An 18,953-nucleotide genomic window follows, 5' to 3' on the forward strand; every position below is an offset into this window, starting at 1 on the left:
TGATATTGCTCTGATCATCTGCAGTAGCAGTGCAGTTCCATTTTTAGTGTTCTGAGAAGAAGGAACAACATATTTTCCCACCAAGACAATGATACGGCAACTTTTCTGGCACTGTGTTTATGGGCCATTGTGCTTCACTGTTTCCCACTAATTTGTCACATCTAACATGATGCTTGGACATGGAAAATAAGTTACCAAGTGCTTGCTTTTTTCAATATCTATACCGTTTTGGTCATGGGATTTTGAAACCAGAGCAACATTTCCAGCAACATTTCCATTACAGACTGTATATATGCATAAAAAATTTGGAAAAAGAGAAAGTGGGAAAGTACAAGAACCCAAAGATTTCAAAGCAAATAAAGCACATTTTTGAGAGTGATAAAGCTATATTTGACTTTACCATCTCTATAATATATAGCTTTACAGTCACAATGTTAAGCACCAACCCCATTAAATTGGTATTATATATGGAAGAGTGAAAAGATTTGTGGACTTGTGTCATCACTTGGTGTATCCAACTTTAAATTATTCCATTGTGGTCTTTCTCTTTGTCAGAGTCCTTATCCAACCTTTCCTCACCTTGACTCCTTCCACCTTGCTGCTCACATGGCACACATTACCCTTGTTGGACTTTTTCAATCTCATGACCTGGAACAGATGCCCAATCCGCTTCCGCCACCTAAGCGATGCACGCGGTTTCCCATGCTCTATTACAGTCTTGTTCTCCTTTGTCTCCTTGGCTTCTTTAGTCAATTCTTGGGTCAAGCTGTTATTCCAGGACATGTTGCAGTTCTCTAGAGATACCTTGGACACTGTGTTCTTCTCCCAAGAAGCTACGCCGTTGTCTCCAAACTTGATTGATATAAATGAGTCCTCAAAGGCTAAAATATTGCGTGCCAAAATCAAAATGGGTACCAAAAAATATCAAAACATGGAAAATAAACATTAGAAAAAACTCCAATTTAATATGTACTTGATGTACCCAGATGTGGAAAATCAAAACCAGAACTGTACAAATTAATCCTATTTTTTTTTTACAAATCCAAATAAATGCATACATATTGTGCAGTATGGACACCCAAAACATCATTTATCCTTTACTCTAAATGCATTTATAGGCCTCTTAGGGCCTTGACTAGTGGAAATGAAATGATCAAAGGGATATGGGTCGTGATCCGAGGAATCCCTCATAGATTTACACTCATAATTACAGAAAATATAGAATGTTGTTGCTTCTTTATATACAATTTTGTTATGAACACTTGAGTATTTCTTTCTTGAAGTGCATGAAAGATTTCATATATGCTTGTACAGACAAGTCTATGGCCATGAGGTTTGCATTTTCGAGATATAGGATATGATAGTTTTTTCAAAGTTTGTTAAACTAACCATGATTTTTCAAATATCTTGCATAATTAATGCATGCTAACATAAATTCAAACCCAAATTAGTCTTGTCTATGACAAACACAATGTCATTCAAATAATAATAATAATAATAGAAAAAAAAAAAAGATCATATATTTCCTGTTTGCCACACTCTATGCAGCTATACTTTGACCTTAATTTTGTCATCATACCAAAAAAACAAAAAAAAAAAAAAAAAAGGAAAAGAATTATTAGCATATACAGACACAGTATATGAACAAGATGTGACATTTGAGGCTCCTTTACGGTAATGGAAATTTACGGCCACAAGTTAATAATAGCAGTAAAATGGCAATGATGTGAAGAGTAATAGTAGTAGTAACAGTAAGTAATATTATATATACCTCCTTCTGGACTGATGGAGGCAATATCATGATCGGAGTTGCCGGAATATTTCCAATGCCGGAACTCGAGACGACTGAGAAAAGAGCCTCCGAGAGCAAAGATCTTTGGAAGAGTGATGGGTGGCTTTTTGTGCTTGGAGGAGGTCTGGCCTCTTCGGACGCTGCTTCTAGAGGAGGAAAAGTGGTCTTGGTTTGAGGCCAAGATTAAGAGCCTCTCGTTCAGGCACAAGGGGCAGACCCCAACAACCATTTGTTTGGGATGGAAATGGCAGAAGGAGTTGTCTTCTGATCTGCGGCCATTCATGTTATGGGGTTGAGAAGAAGAAGAAGAAGAAGAAGAAGAAGAAAGAAGGAAAAAAGTAGTGTTGGGAAAAGAAACTTGAGAAAGTGTGGATTTATATAAAGGTGAATAATTTATATGGAGGAGGTCATTTATAGTATGGAGAATGTAGAACATAGAATGAATGCATGGCCCACAAAAACATATATCAATATCTGAATAATGTAACAGACTACTTGTATTGCTCTTAAGTCATTTCTGAAATTCTAACTGCCTCTTTATTTTCAGAATAAAAATAAAAAACTGTATGATGTACTTTCTGAAACCTTTTTCTTGTAATGATTCGAAAAACCACTTCTTCTAATCTTTGATTTTTTTTTTTTAAGTAGATAGAAAGCTTTTTGTTTACTCATCTCAAAAATATCTCCACTGTTACCTTATAAAAACAAATATGAGAAAATAAATATCACTACTCCATAGTCCATATACCTTTGCTTACCTTTGCTTGATTGGTAATTAAAAAAATAGAAAATTTTATACACTATACTATCATCTATTTGCTTACCTTTGTATACTATCATCTCCACCCCATGTTTTTGGGGTACTGGCCAGCCAGATTCTACCAGATCAGACCACATGGACATAGGATGTATCCAAATTCAACATGGGTGAGTTTTCCGACCACTACTTAGAGTGGCGGCCAAGGTCGACCGGTGGTCGGAATGGTAACTAGAAGCTTTCTTAAGAATAATTAACATTAGGAGTTTTAGAAGTTTAGAACTTATATCTTAGGGTTTTTATTTTTTGTCTTTCGAAACATTTGTGGTTTATCTCACTGTAAAATTCATAAGATAGGTCGGTTGGTAACTGTAAATTTCATTTCTTTTATAAATTAAATATTTGCATGAGAATTTCTCAAGCGGCCATCGACTTCGTAATTGGCTCCCTCTCAAGGAGGGGAGGAGGGATATTTTCAAGGAATAATGATATTATTATAAATTTTTTTAGCTAATATTCTTTTTATTTTTTTTCATAATGAGATTTTTTATATATAAAATATCAAAAATTTTATGTACAGATATTTTTACGTATTTCTTGTACATTTTATTAATGTGGTTGATGACGTTACTTTTTTTTAATATAAAATAATTATTTTGACTAATTACATCGATAAAGTAACATTAATTATAAAATATAGGGTTAAGCATTAGCATTGGATTGGCCATCTTATTCTTCAAATTTTGACTAATATATAGTTTTTTTCACTTTTAGCTAATCATTCAAAACTTGAAGTCTACATTAAATTAGCCATCACACTCTATAATAATAAAATATTTTTATTTTATTTTTATATTTTTTAATTATTTTTTATTTTATTTTCATAATCTTCAATAACCCCCAACAATCATATTCATATTCATTTTCACAATCTAACAATCTATAATATAATAATCTCATATGTATATAGATGGTAAAATCTCATATGTAAATAAAAATCTCATATCTATAATATAATAATCTCAAAAAATACTTTTAGACTTACTATAATTCTTTTCATATTTAAAAAGAAGAATAAATTTACTGTAACTTATATTTTGGATGAAAATAATTTGATTAATTTAATATAAAGTAAATATGGATGATATTTATTAAATTTAAAGATGAAAAATTATTTGACTAATTTAATGCCAATGAAAATAAAAATAAAAATAAAAAACATCTAGAAAGCCATAGTCCTATTCATGCAAGAAAAGAAAAGGTACGTATTAGTGGGCAATGGGGCATTGTTGGCTAGGTCAAAATTTTCGACTCCCACTTGATTATAAAGCTAAAAACCGTAGGCTATAATCACCATAGATAGCTATTGGAGTTTCCTGAAGCATCTGAAAAGCTGTGAGAAAGTAGCTGTTCAGGGCTGCCTGCTTTCTTCACTGTTATGTTCATGAAGCCTAGCACATGTACCTTTATGATTTTCTTTGTTATTTTAGAAAGAAAAATAATATTTTCAGTTTTAATAAAAGATAACTATTTCAAAATAATAATTTTTTTAATGAGTAAAAAGAATGTTTATTTAATAAGCTTGGCTGCTAATAGATAATTTCACAAATAGGTTTTAAAATTACAAATCTTCACCTGCGTTTAAAACATGGCATTTAAATTAGATATAAAAGAGATAATGTTTGAACAAATTCCTAGTATAAATGCATTGCTAGTACATGGAGTCAGATGGTCTCCGTTGTCTGTGGGGACAATTGTCATGGCAGAAGGGAACTGCTGTAGTCAGATACATCCTCTAATTATACCTCCACCATCCATCATTAGAGGTAGTTTGGCTTCTTGTTGGGGACTTGAATTCTATCAGAAAATATGGCAAGGGAGAGACTTGGGGGCTGGAATGAGTTGCTCATAAATAAAGCCTTGGATTCACCAGCGCTCATCGTTCATGTATCATCATACACTTGCAATCACAGGTCCAACAAATAATCTGAAATCCTGAGCTACCATTACAAGTAATTTACCCAGAGAAATTCAATCTATCATGTGGACCTATATTACAATGTAGGATTTTCTGGCAGAGTTCACCCCCACCTAAACATTTATGCTGTCTGTTGTCTCTCTACATTGGAGCATCCAAATCCATCTTACAATTCATTTGAGAATAGAACATTATCTCAATGATCCTTATACTCCCTACTGATCTCATCTGCACATCTTAAAAGTGTATCTAGTATTACTCTTTTACATTTTCCTTTCTCCTTTCAAAGCTTGTGCTCCACACAAGGTTTTCACTCGTACACACACTACCTCTCATATACACATTCTGTAAGTGTGCCTAGAGAGAGAGAGAGAGAGAGGTAATATATTATGGGAAAAGTAGAAAAGGAAGGCAAAAGGCAACGAGGGTTGTCCTTGAAACATGTAGAAAAGGCTTAAAAGGTGATGGAAACAAAGAAGCTGCGGTCACATGGGAGGAGGGCGTGGGGCTTATTACAATGGGGTTTGCTTGAAGTCAGGCTCACATGGGAGGAGGGCGTGAGGCTTTTTCATGGACCAGAGTTGGATGTGGGTCTCCTTCCTGCCACCTAATTGTGTGGTCTTCTCCAGACTCAACCCCTTTCTCCCAACCATCCCCACATCCTTGGGTCCTCTGTTTCCTTGTACCTTAATCTTCGTTCCTCTAAACTTTTTAAGTCAACAAGTGCTTGGAAAAGAAACGACTTAATTGAGCAAATGAGGGAATGTATCCAGAGCATTTAGGTGTGACCACACTTAGCAGATAATAATAATTCATCAGGAAATATATATATATATATATATATATATTTAAATGTAGACAAAAATGTTTTTTATTTCTAAGCATGCAAGATCTATACATCTCGACTTTTCCTAGCAATAATTCCCAGCAAAAGTATTAATGCAAGACATAAAACGAAAATAGAGTAGGAAAAAAAAGAGCTACAACCAAACTCGCCCAAGTTTTGCCAAGTATCAGGAAGCGTATAAATTAGAGAGTTCTTCAGAGAAAGCCTTTCTGATGATATCTCTCTTGATCTTGAAAGCTGCCGTGACTAGGCCAGATTCAGGAGTCCATGGTTCTGAAAGCAATTTGATTTTCACTGGAATCTCAAACTTCTCCAATCGTGCCCTCTTTGCTTCCTGTAATTGTACAAAAGATACCCCCCAACCCAAAAACAGAGAGGAAAGTTAAAGCAAGTTGAACCAGATGGATGTCCCAGACTAACTTTTAGTTAACAACTTAGCATCCGGTTCCCAAACTAGTGCCTTGGCCGACTCAACTTTTTCATTATCTCTTTTGATTCTTGAACACCAAAGGCATAATTCCCAAAGTTTCAAATGTCTACCTTGGATGCTGGAAGTAAATTCCATCCCAAAAGTTGATTTGAAGAATTGAATCTCAAATGCATCAAATGTAAAAATGAGAACGAAGCTCATAATAACCACAGAAATTTGATCTGCCATAGATACCTTTTGGATTGATGCAAGAACTTCTTTCTTTGTTTCTGCTTTCTCACACAAGTCTGCAAAGTCAGTAAAAGGAATTCCTTGCTTTTCAGCCCAATCTTCCACCGTATGCTGAGAAGCCACCACAAGAGCCACACAGTAACTATGAAAGGGATTAGCATGCAACATGATATTGTCGATGTAGGGGCTAACAAGGAGAGTGGCTTCAACCTGTAGGAAAAACTTTTAGTCCCCGAGGAAGATTTGATGAAAAATTTTACATTTCAGTTTGTAGCATTCAAACCTTTCCCAGGGAGACATACTCTCCATGCTGAAGTTTGACTATGTCTTTTTTGCGGTCAATTATCTCAAGGCAACCATCAGCATGAAACTGTCCTATGTCACCCGTATAGAACCACCTCATTCCTCTCTCATCAACCTTCCACAACAAAAAGGGAATTAAAATTAAAAGTATAATTACTACCAACTAACGGAAACTTGGGAACTCTACCTTGTATAATTCTTTTGTTTTTTCTTCATTTTTAAAATATCCAACTGTAACATTCGGACCACCAACTACTATTTCCCCACGTGGCTTTGGTGAATCACTGGTTAGATATCCACCTTCAGGCCAATCAATTAACTGAGATAGAGAAGACCAGATGTTAATATGATCAACTTGAAATGAGAGAGATGGCAGGGAGCGGGTGGTTGCTGATAGCAGCAATACCGCAAAGTATATAATTGAACCCCAAAGAGGGGTGAGATTGGGTAGTATTGCAGTTATTATTCTCGTCAACTTAGAAGCTTCATGATGAGTGAAAAAAAGGTTGAACCCGAATGAATGGCCATGCAAGCTACGTTAGCCATAATATATTAAGGTATCACTTCTACATGAAAATCTACAGGCGGATATTGACAAGTATTTTCTAAAAAGGGGAAAAAAGAGAGAGAGAGAGAGAGAGAGAGAGAGAGAGAGCAATTAAATCAAAGATATCATAATAAGCAGAGAAAGGTAAATCTTGAAAAAAAAACACAAAAGTGGATAAATCACATAAAACACTAGCGTATTAGAACAAAGTATTGACTTTTGAGAACTTGCCTCAGCATACGAGAGGCATATGCTCTACAGCATTGCTATAGTTAGCTTCTTCAACCTTTTATATCGTTTAATCATCCATCATGACAAAGTCAACCATAACTGTATTTGTTTAGTTTTGTTATGTCATCCACAATTGTATTATTTAGCAACAAAACTGATACACTAACTAGTAGGAGTAAGGGATATGTATTTCAACCACTTGTAAAAAAGGGTATGCGTTTCAACTGTCAGCAACAGACGAACTCCATTCCAAAGCCTCGATCCTTTTCATCAATAGAGCTCTGAACTTCAGGAACCAGGCACGCCCATTTCAAGGGTTGTTTCCAAAAACTTTCCAGGGCATTTCTCAGTTTGCGAGTTTATAAAGTTGGTTCTGTTCATCTGTGCATCTCTAGGGTAAGTAATTCCCAATGAAAAAGGGGCAACTTTCTTATAGTCCGTAATTAGATGTAACTGTTAAGATTTTTTCCACCAAACAAATTTTCCTTATTTGCGTGTTTATGAAGTTCATTTTGTTCCTCTGTGCATCTCTGTGAAAGGTAAATCCCCATGAGAAGGGTAAACTTATGTGCAGGTTATGATTGAATGTAACTTCATCATTTTCTCTCAGAAAAATCTTTTTCTCAATAGATTTCTTTTGTTCCTCAAACTTCAGAGAATGTGGCTTGTGTAATTGTAAGTTCTCTCTTCCTAACATTTTCTGACAGTAGAGAACCCAAAAATATTGACTGAATTCCTAATTTCCTTGCCCCACCACGAGTTGAGAGGGAAGGTTGTTTTTAATCAAGTCTTAATCCTAGACGCAAGTACACACTGACAGTCATTCTAAAAGAATAAAAATGAGAAAAGACAAGTATTATAGGCTTCCATGCATCGAGGCTCATGTCTCGGAGTCTTGGGCTGCAAAGCTTCTGTCCAGTATTTGCTACTAAAAACATGAAAGGCGGATACCAACACTAGATGGAAATGAATAAATGAATTTGTCTAGCATATCAGTAGCCACAGCTGGAATTCACACAAACTTATGAAAAAGTTGCAAGCTCATTTATGCAGATATGGTAAAGTACTTTCAGTCATTCATTACCTTAATGAATGAGCAAGGCAGTGGAGCTCCAACACGACCGACAGATGTATCATCGACCTCGGAGAATGTTGAACCAGCAGAAGTCTCAGTAAGACCATAACCTTGACCTATTGGAGCACTGTAAATAGTCATCTAATTAGAATGTTATATTAAACGTAAAAATAAGACAGATGTCCGAGAGCAGATCTAGTGTTACTAGCTTTTCCTTGAAAGAATTAGAGTGGGCGAGTATTCTTAAATGATCAAATATAAACCTTCCAAGCAAAGTATCTAATAGCATACAATGCATTCTTTTACTACACCTTTTCCCCCATTGAGGATGTGAATAGGGATTCTTTCTGCATAAATCTTTCCTATGTATAAAATACATAGTTGGTAAAATCCTAAAAAAATATCCAACATAGCTGAAACCTCTATTCACAAGTATCAATACCAAGATGGATCTTAGCAAATGTCCTGTGAGATCCGTAAGCAAGGATAGGAAACCATTTGCCTTAGCTTTAACATTTAGGCATCCCATTTAGATGTCATCTCCTCATGGAAAAAATCCACAGGAATCCAATCACAAGATGCAATGATCGCTGATTACTATAGGCATCAAAGGAGTGGACAAAGGAACTGAGCTCTAGTATATTCAAGCCAGGAGAATCAAACATCTTTTTCTTTTACACTCACCTAGATAGTCAAATTGCACAAAACTCAAAAGAAGGGGAGCAGCCCAAGTACAAAGGAGGAGATCCAAAAAAGAGGCCCTCTAAGCTGCACCCCATCAACACCTATATATAAAATCCATATAAGAAAAGCAGAGACAAACGATTCAAGGTACCATGCAAAAAACTCGGGAAAAGCCAGTATAAGCTTATTTAGTGGAATTCAAGACCTTCAGCTGTACAAGATATTCACTTACTCCATCCAAAGTATGACATCATTAATCATTAAGTTCCAGAAGTATAACAGCATTAAGCCATCTAGTTGCTGGAAAAGTGACCGAGCAGGGCCCTATTGATAAATGAAAGAGAAAAACACACTTTTCCATCAACAAATTGAGGGGCTTCACATGACACAATCGGGAAGCTCAAGATTTAGACACTTTCCCCATTCAGAGTTGATAAGTGCTACAGGACGTTCCATTATCAACTACTCTGTCTTAAAAAGTCTAAGTGACAAGAATTAAGAATGAGGAACTACCTTAAATAGAATTTTGTTTACTTATTAAAGCATGAGGATAGTTCAGGAAAATATCAGAGCAATTGTTCCCACTTGTAAAAAGTAAACATTTGCTTTGGGTTATCATAAAAGGAAAGAAAAATATTTAAATCACCACGATGGAGTATAAACATTAATATATAATAAAAATATACAAATTATAGATCTTGTTTTCTATCATTCTTATATAAAGTGGCATTAACCATGATGGGTTAATCTTGATCTCAAACAATCTTACGTAAAATGGTCATACATGGAGCTAACAATTAAAAAGGTCAACCTGATGGTCTAATTCCAATAAGGACAACTACAGGTTCTTCCAGCAGCTTCAAGTAATAATGAGAAAGTCTGTAAATATGCATTTATGATGTGTTTATAACCATCAGATAGAACATGTATTATCACATCCTCTTCTTATTCGAACCCAGAAATTAGTCCTGTTCCAAGATTTTCAAGTATTTTGGAGGATCAAATCGAAGCAAATGAGGGGCCCAAGATCTAAGCTGTGTGCAATAATCAACTATGTGGCCAACTAGAAATGAAGGTTTAACCAATTCTATGGTGATTTACTTATGTTTGTGAGATGTGCTCCTCTATGCCTATGTGTAGTGCATGAAAAAGAGAGTGCTTAGCCTAATACCCTGGAAGGAAGTAGCAAGTTCTACAACTAAGTTGATATCAAAATTACTTTTGCGCTTGTTAATTTGTGGCAAGTTTTAATATTAGCAGCATGATATACAATTTATACAGAGGTTCATGACTTAAATTATATGTAATGATAACTTGACCTTGGTAGGATACTCACCCAAGACAAATGTTGATGAATCTCTGAGTATCACCAGAGAGAGGAGCACCTCCAGACAGCACAAAGCGTATACGACCTCCCAGAATTGCTCGGACCTTTCTGAACACAAGAAAATTCCAAAGAGCCTTTTCCAGGCCCCAAGCCCCAAACCAATTGCCATTAACCGCAGACAACCTACGAGCATATGCCAAGTCAAACAATTTCTTCGATAATCCGCCTTTTGTATTCACCTAAAGTATTGGGAAGATCAGTACTGGCAGAAGTCACCTAAAGTTTGCAAAGGTTTCACCAAATCTAACAAGCAGATATGCAGATGCATACAAACACACACAAGCACAAGTTTATTCTTTGTATATGCATATATTCATCTAGGTACCATACGCACGTCAAAATTGACAAACCTTCCTCAGCACCCCATCACGAACACGATCTAAAATTGCTGGGACAGCTGTCATTAAAGTTGGCAACAGCACCGTGGCATCCCCCTTTGTTCCCTTTTTTATCTTGCTTGATGTATCAGTAAGCGTCAAAGGTGATCCATATCCTATAGCACTTCCCACGGCAGCGATCACATTCTACACCAAAAAAAGCAAAGTAGTTGAAAGACACGTTAGAAAAGAAAAGTAAGAATATAATAACCTTTGTTTTTTTGGTAAAGTAGAATGTGATAACCTATTGTAACAATTGGATATAAAATGCCAATTGAGCTACAGTAGTAATTAATAAAACCATTTTATAGAATCACTGAACCTCAGCTGCTAATTCAAGGATATGGGCCATGGGTAGGTATGCCATGTAAACATCCTTGCTTCCCAGGTCAGGAACAATTGTCATGACAGCGGAAACTGTAGCTAGTACATTGGCATGTGTCATCATTACACCCTATATAAAGTGAAAAGGCCAAGGTGAATTAGTACTACATAAAACTCTGATCTGGCTCAATTAACCACACTTAAAGTGTTGAGCTTGTAACTATCATGTAAATAGGAATTTCTGAACATGAGCAAGTTTAAGAAAACTATGCATCTATTGTAAATAGAATTCTTTAAAAGACAAGAATATATGTGACCAAAGCACACAAGAAGTACATGAGGAACACGATTTACAAAGACACAAAAAAAGGGAAAGACGAAAGAAGAGAAAACTAGAAATGCAAGGCCTAAATAATATAAGGAGAGAAATCAACCCTACAAAGATATAGGGAGAACATATAAGTAGCTTTTGAATTCATAGTATAATGGAGAATTCTCCAATCCAAACTAAGTTATATGAGGATCAGCAAAAATGTTCACCAGCAAGTTGTTTAGAACCACCACCACATTAAAATATTAACAAAGACCACCATTGCCCTCTAATATCTTAAAACACATTTTCTGTGGACCAGCCACTTGAATTGTGAAAACCAGCAAACTGCCTCAGATTAACCGGTTTTACCACCAGTTATGTGGCATGTGTCTTTTACACTTCATTTAATAGAACACCTAAAACATTTTGATCAGTAATAGAACACCTAAAACTTATCAAGAATGTTCATTATTTTCTAGTTACAAACGTTTAATTCATAATCTACATTGCCTATTTCTATGAATACAATATCTTTGATTACCTATCAAAAAAAAAATTCATTATCTACATTCTATCTTAGGTTTTGTACTACTTCTATTCTATATTATACTGCTGGCACTAGCATGGTGGGCCATGCCACATTTATAATCAACCGCTCAAACTCGCAAATACAGAACCGGCCCCACTTGTGAGGGGATTCTTATTGTATTGAATTTAACTATAAACCATACTGAGGAAAGTCATAATCCCCCATACACCTGGAGATAGATGATATATGGAGAGAGAGAGAGGGGGAAAAGTGCAATAGACAGAACAATGTTGCTATAAAATGCTACCTACGCCCAACGTCCTGCTGAAAATAAACCATTCAGAAACCGACTGGGATAATTAATGAGGTGTGGAGGTGAACAAACTTTCCAGAAACTACGAGAACTATGACTCATCAGACACTTCTGACCTTAGGCAATCCAGTACTCCCACTTGTGTACATGATAACTGCAATATCAGCTGAAAGAGGTAAGTCGGTATCAACGGGTTTTTCACTGCCAAGTCTCTCCACATCTGCAAATGAGGTAATTGTCCAGCTTTTGCTATTCTCAACATATGAGGCATTAGAAGGGATCTCATCATCCATACATATTACACATCGCACCGTGTCAAGTTGTCCACTTATCTCTATGATTTTCTTGAGTTCTTTGTGCCCACATATCACGGTAGTAACCTCTGTCTGGATCAAACAAATAAAAGTTAAATCAAAAACAGTATTGAGCAACAATGAGAGCAAGAGGCAAGAAACTGGAACTTAAACTAGCATATTAACTCCAGATATATTTTTTTCTAGTGAATACAATTTGCTTTAAAAAGCAGAGGGGCACAATCAAAGTATACAAAAGGAAAAATTTAACAAGCAACAAGAAGAAAAAAAGAAAAAAGCAAAGTTATTCATTGTATCAGGTATGCAATAGCCAACCATATAAAATTGGAAGATAAACTAATTGATTAGTAACTTGTTAATTGCCTAACCCATCTTCTAAGTTGTTGATCACCAATCTCCACTTTTTTTTTTATTAGTAAGATAAAATTTTATTCATAGCAAACAAAAAGAAGCAAACACAACATCAGGGTATACAGGGAGTATATACCAACTCCGACATAGGGACACTACCTAGGACACCACTACAAAATAAAGTACTCAAACGATCATGAGACAGATGACCCTAAACCAGAAACCAGAATGCATGCGAAGCCAAAGATTGCATAGCTTGTTCTGATTCCAATTGATCCATTTGGAGCTTACATTTTCCTACTAAAGATTCATTTTATCAGGTTAGGTTATTTATCTAAGGCTCAAGGGCTAAAAATGACGCTACCTACTATACTAATGGAGCAAAGCTATTTCCATACACTATCATTTAACTCAGAATGGTTTTGGATCAAGTTCCACATGCACTTAGAACGAGTGCTAGTCAATGTTCCTAACAAGAGCGGGAAAAGAGCTCGGAAAACTCCTGAATACTAAAGTTAGAAATGCAAAGGTGGGGCTGCCATCCAATGGTAAAGGGTAATAAAACTAAACCTCAAGCTCTTCCACTCTCCTCGAGTTATCTTAAAAGATGCAATAATTTATTTCCCTGCATACACCAAATCACACAAATTGGGATCATTTTCCATAATGTTTCCTTGTGAGGATTCTCAATCCGTCCTTTCCAGCACGTTAATAGATCCACCACCAGTCGCGGCATCACTCACATTAGCCCATGTTGGTTAAGAACTGCTTGCCCCAAAGCAGTGGCTACCTCACAGTGAAGTAAGAGGTGATCCGCCGAATCCGCATCCCTCTTACACATACAGCACCATGTAACCACCATAATATGTCTTCCTCATTGTTCAAGTAGGGATCTTCCCCAATGCAGTCATCCATACAAAGAAAGCTGCTTTTGGGGGAGCCTTACTTCTCCAGATTGTCTTCCATGGAAAAGACATGATCACGGGGGACTTGCACTCTACAAAACGACTAGATATTAAACACCCCTTGTTTGGATAAGCTCCGCCGTAGTTTATTTCCACCATTCTGTCTCTTCAGGAACCCATATAGCTGAGCATAGAAAGAGGCACAAAATTGTGATACCCCATATGATTAAGAGGATATGATAGGCAGTGTGTGGGATCCCACATTGCTTGGGAAGGAAAAGTTTTTGCTCTTTATAATGTTCCAATGGGGCTCTAATTATATTATTAACTAGTCCTTTTATAATATAGGCCGTGTGGCTTGGGCCTTCCATTAAGGTGTTACAACAATCCACATCCGAATCTTGTGCCGCACGTGTAAACTCTTCTTCCCACTGGGAAGAATCATTTGGCTTTAATTTGCCTCTCAATGATGCTTCCTCCACCATAGACACTCTTTTAAGTAGGTATGCACAAAAGAAAGTACAACTTAACAAAGGGATTTGCAGAACTTTCTACAAAAATGTTTGAAATGCATCTTTGGAATAAATTAGGCCGACAAAACTTACCTATCTTCTTCATAAGAACAGAACAGTACCACCTTCAGATATGTTGTCAGTAACAAGTTACGTGATGGTGTCTTTGGATAGAGAGAAATGGTTGGTGTTTAAAATACCGGGAGCATTCCTTGGATGAGGTTAAGAGATTTTTTTTCAACCGCTATTATCTTGGGCTTTTGGCATTGATTGTAACGGGACTAGTTTTCATGATTTGCTTGTATCAATTTCTAGTTCCTATTTACTTGGGCTACACCTACTTTTCTATCAATAAAACTTTATTTTACCTATAAAAATAAAACAAGTTTTATGACAATCAGTGCTTGGACACAGAAAAGAAAGTAATTTTTTTGCTTCTTCTGGGATGATTAAGAAAGGAAAATCAAAAGTGAAAACATATAGCATCTCTATTAATCTGGGAGACATACTTTGCACAAAGAGAAGTGCATAGGCCGTGAGATTAATTTTCAACTAAAGATCCACTTAGTTTACAATTAAACTCCTGAAATTCCCATAATCTTCTCAAGGAAGATCTACTCTTGTAAAATGCCAAATATGAGACATAGTATTAGGAATATGAAGAAATCTAACATTTAAAATATAAAGTTAAAGTATTACACGAGGAATGAGACCACGCAAAGGTTAGTCTTTTAAATAAACTAAAATTCTCTGATGGAAATACAAGCAGGGACTTGATGTGCCTAAAAAGGCATTCCACCTAGGTAACACAATATAATAAACTAGCAGGATGAGAGAGAGAAAGAGAGAGAACCTCGTTTAATGAGTGACATAAAGCCTCCTCCCCCAAAGATGCATATATAGTCACAACAGTGACATTACACCTAAAGCAGCCCTGATATAGAGAACTATATCAGTTATATCAAACAACTGCAAAAGCATAGGGACTCTAAAAAGTTAAAACTCAGATAAATTAAAACCCAATCATATGTGCAATAGAGCATAATTTTCATTCTTACATCCAGAAAATATAGTCAGGAAGAGATACATAAATCATTGGAGAGAAGGGAAATACATTTTGAATGGTGAAAATAAGGACCATTAAGTTTGATCTGTTTTAAATGTTACCGGACACATAAGAAGAGTACCTGTAATGCAATGAACCATTCTTCTCTTGTGTCTGCAAAGATTGCAGCACGTTCTTCCTTTTTGTGCCCAAGTTGAGCCAATCCAGAAGCAAAGTTGCACACAGCTTCAAATGCTCTCCCATAGGTTAGCCACTCATAGTCTCCCAAATGAAGCTTCTCGAAAGACCTTCCATCTTCAGTCACTTCAATCTCCCTTGAAATCAACTTCCTAGTTCCAAGGAAGTTTCTATCTTGGTGCTGCTTGCATGAATGCTCAAAAAGTTCTGCAATAGTTGAGATGCCATCCCATGCTGTTTGCACTGGCGAAGTGAACCGACAATTCCGAATAGCATACCCTGGTTCCCCACCGACATCAACAAGCAACCCCCGTTTCTTTGAATTCTTGGAATTCCGAAGTAGAAGAGTAACAACAATAGGAACAAGTACACCAACAATATAGGCACTCATCTTCAACCACTAAATGCCCCCAACAGACTATCAATTTAAATTCTGCAACACAGTTATATCCACTCAATGATAACTTCAACACAAAAAGCAAAGTCCAGGGCAGAAATAAAACCAAGTCTCACAAGTAGAGTACCTAACCGATCTGTGCAATCAGAAATTATATATGTGGTACACTATACAGCCTTTCATACGAACTAATGAGCATTTCCTTTCAAATATACTAAATCATGTCAAACTGATTTAGTCATAGAAAGGGAATATCTTAATTATGGAACTCGTAATTAAAGCAACTATTAGATTAAATCGAAAGTCATTTGGAGGAACAATGTGCTGTTAGGGGTAGCATTCTTCGTATATATGGCAGCCTTAGGGAAGATATTAATGGTGGATAAATTGAGGAAGAGAAAAGTCGTGGTATTACATTGGTGTTGTATTTGTAAGCACGATGGATGGAAAAGCGTAGATCATCTGTTACTTCACTGTGAGATGGCTAAGGAGTTCTGGGCATTGGTATTCCATACCTTTGGGATTAAGTAGGTCATGTGCCAGCAGGTAATGGACTTGATGGTTTTTGGGCAAAATCAACTAGGTAATCATAGCAATTTAGAGGTTTGGATGATGGTTATTTGGTGGGAACATGATGCTCGTACCTTCAAAAGAGGGAGAGGACGGTGTTCAAATCAAGAGTCATTATGATAAATTCTCTTCAAGTTTGGATGACTAGGTACAATACCGTTTCTCTACTTTTCTAGATATTGTGCAATTTTGTTCTTTCCCTTTTTCCCCTTAGTTGGGTTTTTTCTATCGTATATTCCCTATGTACTTGGGTTAAATCCTTCTACACTTTAATTAAGGTTGCCTTATCAAACTAATAATAATTGATAAGTCATGAATCAATGTTGAGAGGGAGACGTATTCAGATGTCACAATTAACTAATGAATGGTAAGTCAACTACGGAAAATCAATATGCTTTGATGCACTCGTTATAGAGATATACAAAGGTCCACATAAGGACAGAGGGACTGACGTAAAAGAAAATCAGTTGGACATTTGGTTAACTTAGACTCCACTTTTCTTTAGTTCAATGGTTTGCTGCTATTGTATTAAAGGGATGGAATGTTCATGAGTTCTTGCTTTCTTTTCAGCTTTCTAGAATGTAATTAGGTGTCTCTTTTGTATACTTTTTGTGTACATGGGCAGTGCCTAGTTTCATTCAATCAATAACGTTTCTTACTTATAAAAAAAAAAAAAAAAAAAAAAAAAAAAAAAAAACAACCGTAGACTCCACAATATCAGGTGAAAATCACCAAGTACTCCAAGATTCCATTGGGTACTGAATGAACTTAATAACAAAGAAAACGGATAATCAAAGCAAGCAATACCATAGAAAAAATCACATTTTCACACACTAATCAATTACAACATTAACTTGAAATTAAAAACGATAATCAACTTCAATACACGAAAATTAAATGTAACGCTTAAAAAACAGCCAAAATTAAAGAAGCGCGAGTTACATGAAACGAAGAAAAAAAATGACAAGCCCATTTCAGAAAACGGATTAGCTAACCAGAAAGTACCTTCGGTTTTCGGACTCTGAATTAAGCGGAAGAGCTGAAAACGAAAACGGATTTCAAGTGATCAGCATTGCGAGGATTCAAGCAATGAACCGGAAACCAGGACTTGGTTTAGAATTATAAAGGTCCGGAGAATAGAAAAAGGTGAGGTTCAGCTCTTGGACTTGGACTAGGGCTGGTAACGGGTAGCTGAGGCGGACAGATCAAGAGGAAGAAGGTTTGGAGTTTCAGAAGGCGTTTTGTGTTGACAGTTTTCGTTTCCAACATTCAACACGCACATACATACGGCACATACATTCGGATGCATGTAAGCTTGAGAGAGAGTGGCAAAAGTGTAAAGAGTAATATTATATACAAGTTTTAAAGAGATAAATTTTATATAAATTTTTTATAAAATAATAGATCTCATTAATAAAGAATAATTTCTTTTATATTTTTTTAAAGTGAAGTTTATTTTTTTACAAAAATTTATATAAAATTTATCTATTTGAAATATGTACAAATCATTTCTCAAGTGTAAATTAGGGATTTTGTTTTGGGTCCGAAGGATGCATGCATACGTGGCGATTGGGCTATGTATTGGAGGATCTGGACCGTCCATCCAATCAGGGTGATGGGAAGTGTAGGACGTGGTGCATGTGGCCCAGATGGCATGTAGATTTCAATCATAGCCGTTCAGTTTTAGATAATTTGAAAATATAATAAAAGAATGCAAATTGTGGAATTTTTTCATGTGTTTTATTGTGAGTGTAATAAAGACAAAAACGTATAAATGTCTTTAGTTTGGAAGAGTTTTCTTTTAATACAATGGGGAAGAAATTTTCAAAGATGGCTTAGATAAAATAATGAAAGTATTTGAAAGAATGGATTATTTATTACTATAAAATATAAAGAGAAATATTTTAATCACAAAAATAAACTCACAAACTGATGTAACTTGATATAATACTTTAAATTATAATGTTATTTTTATTATAATGTAAATCTAAAGAATTACATGAATCTATGTCAATTTGTAAGTATATTTTTATAAAAAATACTAGTCTTCTCGTTGGGGTCCCGCTAGGTATTTTTTTTTATTTTGTGATTAAAAAAATATTTTTTAATGAAGTTATGAACTTTTTTAAAAAATATTTAAAAGTATTAAAAAATATGTGAAGAAAAAAAACATACAAAGGTTGCATAACGGTGACAGTAGAACCATCCTATTTTTATATAATATCTTTACGTACGGAGAACTTTTCAAAATATAAATGAAAATAGGTAGTAGGTGGATGATATGCGTTGAAAATTGAAATAGATAAAGCTGTTGAGCTATACCTACAATGGGCAACGGAGGAATGGAAACTTGAGATTCAAGGAAATCAAATTAATCATTTTTTATTTTAGGATATCATATTGAAGGAAACTTTGAGATTGAAGAAACTTTCACAATATTGATATCTGAATTTCAAAAGTCTTGGCAATTAACTATCATTTGGAAGAAAACTAAAAGAGAAGCCATTTGGATGAGGAGCTCTGCCATTGGCCAAAATTTTTTT

The 18,953-nt window shown here is 35.5% G+C and overlaps 2 protein-coding genes across 3 annotated transcripts; both read right to left on the bottom strand.

The window, feature by feature from the left end:
- Positions 1 to 345: 345 nt before the first annotated feature.
- LOC121256466 lies at positions 346 to 2,180 on the bottom strand. The gene is made up of 2 exons (XM_041157270.1): positions 1,772 to 2,180; positions 346 to 881 (listed from the first exon to the last, which is right to left on the bottom strand). Exons 1-2 carry the CDS (start codon positions 2,073 to 2,075, stop codon positions 526 to 528), a joined length of 660 nt encoding a protein of 219 aa, XP_041013204.1. The 5' UTR covers positions 2,076 to 2,180; the 3' UTR covers positions 346 to 525.
- Positions 2,181 to 5,329: 3,149 nt separating this feature from the next.
- LOC121254462 (long chain acyl-CoA synthetase 9, chloroplastic-like) lies at positions 5,330 to 17,736 on the bottom strand. 2 transcript variants are annotated; one of them, XM_041154506.1, is made up of 12 exons: positions 17,416 to 17,735; positions 15,388 to 15,876; positions 15,054 to 15,134; positions 12,235 to 12,504; positions 10,962 to 11,093; positions 10,613 to 10,786; positions 10,212 to 10,441; positions 8,201 to 8,318; positions 6,526 to 6,657; positions 6,319 to 6,453; positions 6,039 to 6,245; positions 5,330 to 5,708 (listed from the first exon to the last, which is right to left on the bottom strand). In XM_041154506.1, exons 2-12 carry the CDS (start codon positions 15,832 to 15,834, stop codon positions 5,541 to 5,543), a joined length of 2,094 nt encoding a protein of 697 aa, XP_041010440.1. In that variant the 5' UTR covers positions 15,835 to 15,876; positions 17,416 to 17,735; the 3' UTR covers positions 5,330 to 5,540. The 2 variants fall into 2 exon arrangements, with proteins under 2 accessions (XP_041010440.1, XP_041010441.1); XM_041154507.1 differs by lacking the exon at positions 10,962 to 11,093 and having other exon boundaries at positions 17,416 to 17,736.
- Positions 17,737 to 18,953: the final 1,217 nt, after the last annotated feature.

The sequence above is a fragment of the Juglans microcarpa x Juglans regia genome, chromosome 3D, assembly GCF_004785595.1.
Source record: "Juglans microcarpa x Juglans regia isolate MS1-56 chromosome 3D, Jm3101_v1.0, whole genome shotgun sequence".
NCBI classification, from domain to species: domain Eukaryota; kingdom Viridiplantae; phylum Streptophyta; class Magnoliopsida; order Fagales; family Juglandaceae; genus Juglans; species Juglans microcarpa x Juglans regia.

Excerpts from the sequence above, each read along its gene's own strand:
- LOC121256466 (XM_041157270.1), bottom strand. The coding sequence starts at position 2,075 with ATGAATGGCCGCAGATCAGAAGACAACTCCTTCTGCCATTTCCATCCC. Across the intron at positions 882-1,771 it reads CTCCATCAGTCCAGAAGGAG|CCTTTGAGGACTCATTTATA; the intron begins GTATATATAATA and ends GCAATATTTTAG.
- LOC121254462 (XM_041154506.1), bottom strand. The coding sequence starts at position 15,834 with ATGAGTGCCTATATTGTTGGTGTACTTGTTCCTATTGTTGTTACTCTT. Across the intron at positions 11,094-12,234 it reads GGAGTACTGGATTGCCTAAG|GGTGTAATGATGACACATGC; the intron begins GTCAGAAGTGTC and ends CACTTTATATAG. Across the intron at positions 10,787-10,961 it reads TCCTTGAATTAGCAGCTGAG|AATGTGATCGCTGCCGTGGG; the intron begins GTTCAGTGATTC and ends TTTTTGGTGTAG.